Genomic DNA, 11,679 nt, shown 5'->3' on the forward strand with positions numbered 1-11,679 from the left:
CTCCCCTCCCATGCCTCGGCTTCAGGAGGCAGGCGGTCTGCCTCTGATTTTTTTTCTCTTTGCTTCCTTCTCCCTCCCCCTGCCCTTCTAGGCTTTTGCTGGCTCTTTGCTGGCTCTTTGAACACAGCCGGCTCCCTGCACTTTTTCATGGGAAACCAGCTATTTCATGGGAGACTGCCAATTACACGATTTCCATGAAATCTGTGAAATCATGTATTTGGTACATCCCTACCTATAAGAGCAGCAGACTGCCATTTCCATCCATTGCACCACTGCCATGAGTAGTTAGATTTCCTACTGGGTATTGTAAAGCTTTTCAGGAGAAGACACATAGGGCCATCCATTGGACAACAAAGGTTTGCCATTAGCAATAGTTTGTAATGCCAACTAAGCCTGTGCGAAGTGGCTAGTATTCACTTCGGATTCGGCCGATTTTGGGGATGGTGATTCAATTTGGTGATTTGAACCACTGTCCCGATTTGATTTGGCCGAATCTGATTCAGAGATTCGGACTTGCTGTTTTCTACTCCATCACCCCTGTGACATCAAGCTGAAGGTAATGTTTTGGAGAAAGGGAGGGAGGGAGAGACTTGTTTGTTTGTTTGATTGCTTTGTTTTATTTTTTGTTCTTTTGGATGGAGTACTAAAAACCTTTGTATGCACAAACAGCACGGAAACCCGAGACAACAGTCAACCATCTCCACATGTGCTGGGGTCTTTATAGCCTTGTGGGATGACACTACATTCACTGGAATGGTGCATTTTATTTTTATTTTAGTGGGGAGGATTAAGATAGGATATTACTTTTGTAGAAAATACAATACAACTGAGATAGCAATGATAAATGAACAAGAGTGGAAAGAACAGAACATCTTCTAGGCAACTGGATACAGCTGAATCAAATTCACACTGACTTAAGTATGCCTGATACATTTTCATTTCAAGTACAGAGAGATCATTAAGCAAGTACCACATAGATATGAACTGCAGGAATTTGGTGTTTGAATCAAAGTCCAAATGCTACAGCAAGAGCCTTCCTCTGTTTTAAAGGCATGTGAAAAAAGCAAAAAAGGCTTTGAATATCAAGCTCCTCTATACATATCCAGCGTCACTACTGCACTGGGCCAAAAAGTAGTAGGATAGGCAACTTTCTAGGCTGGAGTAAAGAAGTGAAGGGGAGAACCTATCCTTTCTGTCCCTAGTCTGGTCTGTAGCATTTTCCCACCATACTTAATGTTGTGTTCTTCCTTGTCTCACTTCATGCACTAAGAATAAGCAAATCAACTGCTACATCCTCTGTATCCTGTGCTTTCAGGAATTGTTCCAAGAGGGGTTTTTCCCTCTCTAGCCAACATGAACCTAGCATGAACCTACTCTGAACAGAAGTGTCCCTCCATTCCAACAGCAGGGATGCTAGACGATGGCAAATATGACACCACCTCCCTGCAAATCTCTTGTTCTAGAGGTCACAGAGAGAAATCCACTTCTTCCACCTCTGCGGAGCCAACCTGTGTCTCTAGCCCCTCACTGTAAGTATTGCTGCCAGCTGTTAATTTAACTGCAACCTAAAAATTCTGCAGCCAATTCTTTCAAGAGTCAGACTGCTTCTGTGTACCCCATCTAAGAGGGAATACTTACTTGGTTTAATATTGCATGTGGTAGCTGAAGGGCAAGGGGAAGAAACACTGAAGATCTGATCAAATACATCTCAAGTGCGTCGGATGTTAAAGACTTTTTAAACCTTGTACCAAGCCTGAAAACAGCTCACAGAAATCATTTCACAGTTTTGGAGATCCCACAGCAGCTTCACACATATACAAGAGCCCCGAATCAACAGCTTGAGCAGCAAGACAGAAGGGGATGCCAGCTCCAGAGAAGCCAGAGCATAGCTCAGACTATCTGGTCATTTAGCTGGGTGGATCCAGTAAAAGTGTAGTTAAAAACCTCTCTCTAACCTGACAAAAACCCCAGCTAGCTTTTGGAAAAACTGCAGTGAAATGTTCATTTGTCCATTTCCAAGGAGTTCAAGCCTTCTGCAGAGGAGCTATTTGGCCTCTCATTCATATCAAATGTGTGCCTCCACAGGACTCCTAAGAATACGGCTTAATTTAGTGGTGGTTTGACAGTCATGCAAAGTGATTAACTTATTAACAGGGTCACCACCAATACAGAAGGCATTCCAAAAAAAATCATCAAGTTGCCTTGAGTAAAATGTCAGCCCTTGAGACTGAGCATAAGTTCATGGTCTTGAAGGTTGTGTTTAGTGAGGACGTTGTTGTATGATCATCTGTAAATTAGCTCTAACAATTAGCTCTTTCACCCATCAGCAACTTGCCAGGACATCTGGGTGTATCCCAGGGGTGGGCAGGATGCGGCCCGCAAGGCCATTCTATCCGGTCCACAGGGCCCCTAAAAATTTTAGAAAATGAATATTTATCTGCCCTTGGCTGCCTGTCATGCAGCCCTCAGTGGCTTGCCAAAACTCAGTAAGCGGCCCTCCGCCCGAAATAATTGCCCACCCCTGGCGTATCCACACAGCACATTGCACAACTACACTTTTACTGAAGTACCCTAAAGCTCCTGAAAGGCCAACTCCTTAATGCCTGGGACTGGCTCTAGTAAAGCAGCAGTCTTTCTGAATCCATCCCGTAAAGAGGCACTGAACTTGTACGACGTTAGGAAAACTGGTGGAACTAGTGCCATAGCAAAGCAATTTCCTCAGTCTAAATAGCAAAATGAAGCCATTACAGACTTCACTTCAGCCAGGCATGAAGAAAGAATCTCAGTCGGGGCATTGATATCCACATGGCATTCAGAAAATGCCAGGAAAAGCTGCTGTGTGGCTTTGTGTAGGTTTTGTAAGTATTCCAAAACTTTTTCTTAGTATTGAGAATCCATCACTGCAATACTTCTAATCCGCAGCAATGTACTTTCCAAAGAGAATGTCAGTGGAAGAACATCTGCTATTCCTACACCACCTGGAAACTGCTCAGTATTTGAGAATCCTGGATAGTTCTGCATTGTGACATTTATTTGATTAATGATGAAAGCTCTCCAAGTTCATTTTCACTGACTTGAACATTTTAAAAATTTGAGATATTTATAACGCTAGGGAACATTGGGTTCTGCTCCAACTGTTACCACGCCAAAGTCAGTGGGGCAATGGCACCATATAAACCAAGTTTGGCCTTCCGAGTTCAAATCAATTTCTAGAATAGATTTAAAACAAAACAAAATGCACACATCAGTATGTGCTCAGTTTACAACAGCAAGCAGCTATTCACACTCGGCCCTGCTTTGTTATGCTTGATGTTTCATACTGTTCATCGGGAGGGGCAGTACTACGTGAAAGGCTGATAATGCCAGAACTTGCTAAGATTCAGTGAAGAAGAAATCTCAGGCTCTGGGACGCTGCGGAGGACATCTGCATTTTGATCACAATACAGTGCAGGTGAGCACAGCCCTTTGATGGGAAGACAATCATCCATGACAATATCCACGAAGAGGTATCTGAACAATAGCTCTGAGATGGTCCAGATGGTAGCCAAAGCTAAAAACAGAAAGTATCATTGTATTTAAGTGGTGGTATACATGAATAATGGTTTTTTCACAAGAGTCCCACAATATTATAAAGAGGCCATGAATATATTTCATGGAGGTACCTCGTGTCTCTTTCCTCTTGGCACCAGATACTGACTAGTCAGCCAGCTCTTGACTTCCATAGTTATTAATAAAAGAGCTGGAGAAGACGGCATCTTTGGCTGTGTTCTCCACATCCTTTAAGCAAATATCATCCTGCTGAGAATTCACAGGAACCCCAGCCCCATCTCTACTAGACATTCCACCTTAAAATGTACTGTCTTATTTGGGATAATAGTCATGTCTGTGACAGCTCTATATTCCTGGCGTTCAGAGCCACCAACCTCCTCAGATCACTCATGCCAGTTTCGCAGATGGGGGGAGGTTCACCATATGCCAATTCCATAGCAGTTTTTGACTCTCAGTCGAAAGCGTCATAAAAATTAGTATTCAGGTTTTGCTGCCATATGGAGGGATTGCGATTTGGCCTCTTCCTCCAACTGCACCTTCACTAGGGGGGTGGGGGGGAAACAGAAGCTCCTTTACTCCTTGGGAAACTCATCCCCGAGGCCCTCTTCGTTTGAAACGTAGACTTCGTTCTCAATGCCTGGAAAACAGAGTGGAAGTCAGAAAAGCAGCAGGTGATGAAAAGAGAATTTGTGATGAAGGAACATGTGTCCCGTTCTCTAGCTGTCCACCTACAATGCACACCCTCCTATGGAAAGAAGGGAAATGTTGTACAACCCAGGAACAGCCCTTCTCATAGGGTGTCTTGACCAGAGGAAAAAAAAAGGCCCTAAGATTATTTGGTGTGCAGCACTTACAAACAAGCTACCTTATTACTGCTGCTTAGTGCAGATTATTGCAGACCATACTTGAGAAACTGCCAATAATGGAAATTATTTTTAACTTCAGACATAAGATTCTTAACACTCTAGCCGTCTGTTCTGATCACTTTTTGCTGTGGGGCCTGGTGGAATGGAGTAGTCTGGCTTACACTGCAGCTTTGAGCACCGATCTTAGTTTGGGTATCAGGAAAAGGACTGCTGGACAGGCTTTAAGAGAAATCAGATGCATACAGGAACCTCTGTAAAGCTGGAAAACTTCCTTCCGATCTCCATCAAAGTAAAGGGTCGTCAAAAGGAAAAAGCTTCCCCCAAGGACTCCAACGAAGGAACATGTGATGAAGCTGTACTGCAGGCTCCGAAACTGCCATAAGTACGAGTCAACATGATTGTTCTGGATGGCATCAGAGATCTAGGGAAGGAACATAATGTCATTTACCTGGAACCAAAGGTTTGTGTTCCTCATTCTTTGAAGTGTGCATGTCTCAGAACTAGCACTAACAAGAAAAGGAGCAGATAAGAAAGCATGATTTGATGCCTGTATGTGCTAAATCCGGTGCCCTGCATACCTAGACCTACACTGTAACTTGACATCCCTTTGTCCTTGACGTCTTATGAACCTAAGTTTGCTTACGTCCAGCAGTTCCAGTTACAAAAGACAGAAAAAGATGGCAACTACAGCTTCTCACTGCAGTTCCCAGTCTTTTCCCTGTTTCAGACATAGGAAAGTACCAGTGGAAAAACCTTGAACTCATTTTTGTGTTCTTATTCCATCTACAGAGAACCAGCTTAGGCTGTTTCAAGTTTCATGAAGGTCTGAATCACTTCTTTTATCGTAACACTTTCATACCTCGGGCCTTGACTAAGGATGGATAACTCCTCAATAATCTGGCCATCAAGGTTGCTATTGGTATAGAGCAGATGAAGTGGGAAGCAATGCTCAAGAGGAAAGGGAAAGATTGTAAAGGTGAGAAGCAAGTTTGATTTAGAATCAGAAGCATTAAATGGAGTGACACAGCAATGGCATGGAAAAGGGTCCAAGCAGCAGCCTGTGCATGAAGTGGGGGTAGCATCTGTAGGAGTCACAATGAATCTGAATGAAACGGAGTTATGAAGACAGACAAGTGCCCAAGGTGCCCAATAAAACTCCATATTTAACCTTACTCCTTGGCATCTTAAAAAAAAAAATCTCAGAGCAAGAGTGAGAGCTGAATATAAGAGGCTGTACATTTTATTCCTATGTTTGACCTTATAACTCCAAGAAGCTAACTCACTTGAAGAACACAAACTGGAGCCATTTAAGGCCACCCTAGTATGATATGATTATTTTATAGCACTTTACCCAGACCAGAGCAAGATTAACAGTAAACAGGCACTTGGGAGCTGTAGCAAACACTACAGCTGACATGCAGTTCTAATGCATTTAATTTGAAAATGCTCAGTAAGGAAGTCTCCGGAGCCCAAACAACAAAATATAGACTTCTTGAAAGAGGCCACTTACCGGCTCTCCAGTGCTTATTTTTAAACTATAAAAGCAAGACAAGCAAGTAAGCATGTAACATCAAGAGCTGAATATAAACAATTCTTTATTTGACCAACAAGACCAGAGACAAGTAGACTTCATAAGGGCTGACGGGGGGTGGTGTTATATAAGCAATGCATCCTGATTTGGAAGTTATCTAAACATCTTGAGCCTTGCACAAAATCCCAACTGGAAGCACAACAGCCTTATTCATATACTTATTAAATCCGTTCCTTGGAGTGTTGCAAGGTTGCTGGGGAATAAGTCCTTCATTATGTATTATCATGCAAACAGCTCCCTGAGTCAAGCCTGAGTTAAGACACAGAAGGCTTACACTTTTTTCTTGGTGCTTTTCAGGTAAACAACTTAAGAGAATTGCACATAAAAGGTATTATTCTCAGAAAAGTATTTTGCATGTCATATCTAACCAGATGCCAGAGGCCCAGGGAACAGACTTTACGGAAGCTGCACACCAGAAGAAATATCTAGATTGACAGCTTGCAGCACCCTTACCACATTCAATAGCCCCAGTCAAGGTCACTATCACAAAACTCCCCACTACAGCTGGCACTAGTTGGGCATCTTTTAAGCTACTGATTTAAGTACCAAAGATCCACAGATCAGGTGTGTATACCTTTACCCTGGGACACAGCCCAAGGCTTTCCAGGTCTGTCCACACACCAGTGTTTCATTTCAGAGGCCTTTGGTGACCTGTATGTCTGGAACATCTCACTATCCCTAAACCCCAAATAAGTACCGGGATCGGGCTCCCAGTTTTCAAAGTCTCCAATCAAAACCAGTTCTCAGGAAAACTAAAAAGGTAATTTCCTTATTGTTTATCCTTGCCAAATTTCAGCTGTCTAGTCCTAGCGGGTCACTCAGCAAGCTAAACCCTCCCGTTTTGTTTTGTTTTTTGGGAGGGGGGGAGGTTTGGATGTATATGAAGCTTGCTCAACTCCTTGAACCCTCCTCCTCCTCAGTTAAAAAAAAAAAAAAAATCAGAAAGAAACCCCTGCACTTACATAGTAGCGTGACAAGTGTAACGTTTTGAAAACTGAGGAACATTTGAGAGAAGCACTTGGAATGCCAGCCTCAACCATTTTAATTGTTTCTATTATTACAAAAAAAGCATGAATCTGAGTTTTCCTGAGGAAATTTCACAAAACAAACTGGCACCCATAGATTTAAGTATATTTTTTGCTTTTGGAAGAATAAATTGATATTTTGCAGTTCCTAGGGAGGTGTCCAACATAAGAAACGCATTTAAACACGGAACAACAGCCGCTGCATTAAAATATGATGCCTCCAAAACCCAGCATGGATCAGCAGAGCTGAAATTAAAGTATGGCACCAAACCTGAAAATGTATGAGTATATACTCAGTAGAACTCTTCAGATGCAGAGATACAGAAGTTTACAGGCCAGGCATTTTCAAGATTTTGGGCTAACAATCACGTATGTAGTTAACCAAGAAAGAAACCTGGTTTAAGTGAAGGCTGTATGCATCTCATACCACACTACAAGAAAAGCCACTACTGCAATTTCCAATCTAGGCCCAGGCATCAGCTGAAGTTTTGCGAAAGCCTGTTCCTCAGAAATTTTTAGGTATTTTATATTAAAAAGGGTTTGGGTCAGCGTTAAAAAAAAATTATATCAACCCTTCACTGCTCCCCCCACCAAACAAACAAAAAACTTACTATTCCAATCAGGTACGGACTGCCTGAATCTCCCAGAAGATGGCTCACCAAAATCTGCAATGCAATACCTGTTGATTGGCAATTTGGTTCCACTATACACTACAAGAAAGAAAGGGAGATTAGAGGCTCAGCAACACGCGAAGAATAAGCATACAAATGACCGTTGCTCATAGTGTCGAAAGGTTGTTGTAGCATTTCCAGGGAACATGCAAAATACTAGAGGCAAAAGTTTTTGTGGATGTTGTATATATTGGACCAACTGAATGGTCAGGATAGTAGTGCATAGAAGACTGTTCAGGGTGAATGTGCTCTGCTCACGATTCAAAGGCTGCTACAAGTTTGAGGATGGAGATCTGTAGCTGGAACAGTTTAGAAAACTTGCAGAAGACACTGGAGTAGCAGCTTTGAAAAATTATCCATCCAGTCAAAACAGTAAAAGAAAGAACGAAGGAAAAATAGAAAACACAACTTCTCTTTCATTAGGACACTCATTCCAGCATATACAGACTGATTTGGCCATCCAATGGCAGCATTCACAGAAGATGCTGACTGATAGTCCTTGTGGCTTTAGATTTATTCATAGATCTGGAGTGACAGCCACAGAGCAGGCTTCCCCCATGCTGCAAGGTAATTGTCTGGCCTGACCTAGAAAGGAGGCCTGTGGGGATGTTGGGACTTGTGACTCCAAATGCTGCCAAAACTGAACAGGGAGAGTAGCCAAGGACAAACATCAGACACTGAAAAGATACCAGGGAAGGGAATCAAACGTCTTATACCAAAAGGTACCCGACAGCAATAGCTCCAGCTCTGCCAGGCTGGATTTACTGGTGTTTACTGGTTCCCAAAGATGTCCGTTCATCCCATATGTAGCATTTCTAATATTGCTCAGGCAAATTGTGCTTTAAATTAAATACTTTAAATACCCAGGTAAAGAAGAAAAGATGTAATGGCATGTCCAAGATGCACAAATCGTTGGGATGATTATGGTTATTTTAAAAAATGAACACTGTTGTTTGGAATAATGGTAGCTTTTCAGGCTGTGCTAATAGAGAGATCAACTGTGCATAAAACAGAGTTGTCTACATAATTTGTGCTGCTCTTGTGTTCTGACATTGTTTACATCGTTATTACACATGTCTGGATAGACAAAGTTTTTACAACCAGACACACAAAGCAGTCATTTTGTGAAGTTTGGTATGGTTTGTTTTCCAGATACCTGCCACTTGCTCATCTTCCAGGCAAGAAAATAGTGTTCCCTCATTTCTCCCAGCCCCATCCTTTATACCAACCTCAAACAACAAAAGACTTTGTTGCGATTTTACAGAGGAAGACGCATTCACAGAGACTACAGGGAGGCCAGTGTCAGAATCAGACCGACTACCATCAATCCAGAGCCAGCTCCAGGGCCAGTGACTCAGGAGTAATACAACAGTGCCAAGAAACTGAGATTAGGGTTCCCTTGTACTAAATCCCAATATGCAGCAATGTAAGCCTACCATAGGAGAAAGGAGACTCCATGTTAAGCAAGGTATTAGCTTTTCTCCTTGTTATGAACAAGGACATGTTGTATTTTTAAATGCATCTGCTTATCACAGTCAATTCCAAGGCAAAGACATTTCATACTGTGTTAAAGAAAGGTGAGCAGACAGGCACTCGCACCCAGTTTATAGCTACACCTCCCATGAAGAACTCACATACTATATGGATGAAACAAAGGAGAAGAGGCCAGTGGTACTGGTTGTACAGATGTGCAGCAGAGTCTGAAATGCAGTGCTTTTGCCATAATACCATCCTTCCTTCTAGGTGGAAACAGAGAATGGACAGTGCTGGGCAGAACAAGTCATCGGTACCCGAGCACTGAAAATATTACTGTGGCATGAAACTATTGCCTGAGAAAGTGAAGGATCCCTGTTGGAAAAGAGGAGGGAAATCAAACCTTGCAGTGTTAGAGAAACACTATACAGGAGATGTCCTACTGTCAGGAAAGGTAGAGAGCAGTTTTGTGGAATACCTGCTTAACATATCAATTAATAGGAAACTTACTTCCTACCCAGGTCAATTCAGAAACAGGTACATGCTACACAAATGCCAACTAAACCCACCAATCAGTGGGTACAGAGATCCCGAATACATGAAACTGCCCAAAAGTTATTAACGGGACTCTTCACTGACAAGCAGGACTGTTTTCTGGACATGAAGGTAGTCCGTTATTTTTTTGTTTAGTAAATGACAGTTTATGAGACCTGACTTGCAATGCAGTTGAGTGCTAGCTAGAACTCCACAGTTCAGATGGACAGCTGGCTACTCCGGTACAACCAGCATTTTAGTCCACCCCATTCTCTAGAAAGCTTTGAGGGTAGCCCATTGCTGAGGGAAGGGTTTGTCTGAAGAGGCTGCTTACTCTGTTCTCAGTTCACTACATCCTTTGTAAGCACAGTGTCAGGTGTGCAAAATTCATCATCTATCTCCATCAACTGCCTATCCCTCTAGTTGGCAATTGTGTAACTGTGTGTAATGTGCAACTGTGTACTTGGCAAATCTTCTTCCTCCCAAAGCAGGGCCAATGACATGGAGCATTGTTGTGAAGCAGGGTAGACAATATTCTATTCTGGGACAATGGCAGAAGCCTTTGTTTCACTGCCTTCTGATACATGCTGAAAGGCGGCCTGTGTTTAGTCCTTTTTTCTTGTAGATGGACACTGAAAAGCTACTCTTGGATTGAAGCAAATCCTGGAATTTCTTTTCTTCTTCTTCCCAGCACAAAGGCAGGCCCCAAGCTCAAGCACCCCTGAATTTTGGGAACCAGTTTGGCCTTCAGTGATACCCCATCTGTACGTGAATGTGAAGGATTTGGCCATCCATCCCTATGTCTGCTCTGCAGAATGTATATTTCTTTTGTTAAAGGCTCATTTTTGAAGCTATGAGACAGAGTGGGACAGAGAAACAGTGCTGCCTTTGTTAATAATTAACATTCTTAAATACAGAAAATGTCCTCACTTTGGGACATCTCATGAAGTATTTAGTGTGGTGACTGGTGTCTTACACCACAGGACAAACCCCAGGTGTAAGTATAAGCTGTATCTGCATCACATCCGGGTGCAGGAGGGACTAGAAAGAAGAGAAATGGGCTTAGGGTGGCAGGGGGAAGGGGTAGAGAGGGGAAAAAATTCCTCACACACAGTTCTTACCCAGAGGTTTGACTTGTTCATAGACCTTCGTAGCAGGCTTTATACTTGAAGAGGTCTCAGAGCACTACAAAGAACAGCAAGAAGCACTTATTCTGTTCCAACAGCAAACCATCACCATGTATCTTTAGGACTGGAGAAAGAACTGCTCCCATTGAAGCTGAGGCTGGAACGCAGGGAAGCTACAGCTCCTTAAGTCAGAGCTGCCAGAACCCCAGCACTGAACACTCCTGCAAAGGCAACTGTAATACTTACATATTTTAACGTTAATGATGAAACTGAAGCAGCATAGCCCCTTAATGCAGATGCAGGAAGTATAATAACCTGTACCAGTGTAGGTGAGCCACGATCTAGGTTTCTGTCAGTAAGGAGAAACCTCTGCCAGTATAATAAACTGCAGATCAAGCCAGTTTTCTATCCGAGAACAGTTGCCTGCAAAGTCCAGAATCCCCCCACCTCCCCACAACAGTACCAGGCACAAAAGCACAGCCTACTGGGCACAAACCAAATTCCTCCCTGCACCTGCATCCACACCAGCTGTTCTCTCCACCACTGCAGTATCCAGACATTGGACATTCTGCTTCAGTAGAAAATGTCTTATTTTAAAGACCGCACCTGCCTCTAAGCACATCTACACAAACAGGGCATGGAGTAACTAAAGCCACGTCTTTGCTACAAAGGAAAGGTGTGTTATCTAAGATGCACTGGCTCTCCTGCTGTATAATCTATGCGGACCAAGGCACAGGTAAGCTTCTACTGTGACGTGAAGTGGCAGTTAACCTAGCTTAGATACTTCATGGTGAAAGCTGCCAGTGTCTTCTCTCCACTAGGATTATAGTTTCGTAGTTTCTA

The 11,679-nt window shown here is 42.8% G+C and overlaps 1 protein-coding gene across 4 annotated transcripts in view; it reads right to left on the minus strand.

The window, feature by feature from the left end:
* Positions 1-3,010: 3,010 nt before the first annotated feature.
* The window catches only part of LOC109293473 (protein spinster homolog 3-like), a 90,584-nt gene continuing 81,915 nt past the window's right edge, over positions 3,011-11,679 (minus strand). For all 4 annotated transcript variants that reach the window (XM_019511422.1, XM_019511421.1, XM_019511420.1 and 1 more), the window contains 3 exons: positions 7,643-7,741; positions 4,665-4,836; positions 3,011-4,186 (listed from right to left, as the gene is read on the minus strand). In XM_019511422.1, the coding sequence (XP_019366967.1) occupies positions 4,122-4,186; positions 4,665-4,836; positions 7,643-7,741 (336 nt within the window). In that variant the 3' untranslated portion in view covers positions 3,011-4,121. The remainder of the gene's footprint in view (positions 4,187-4,664; positions 4,837-7,642; positions 7,742-11,679) is intronic.

The sequence above is a fragment of the Gavialis gangeticus genome, unplaced genomic scaffold (assembly GCF_001723915.1).
Source record: "Gavialis gangeticus isolate Ggan-Ray unplaced genomic scaffold, GavGan_comp1, whole genome shotgun sequence".
Classification (NCBI taxonomy): domain Eukaryota; kingdom Metazoa; phylum Chordata; order Crocodylia; family Gavialidae; genus Gavialis; species Gavialis gangeticus.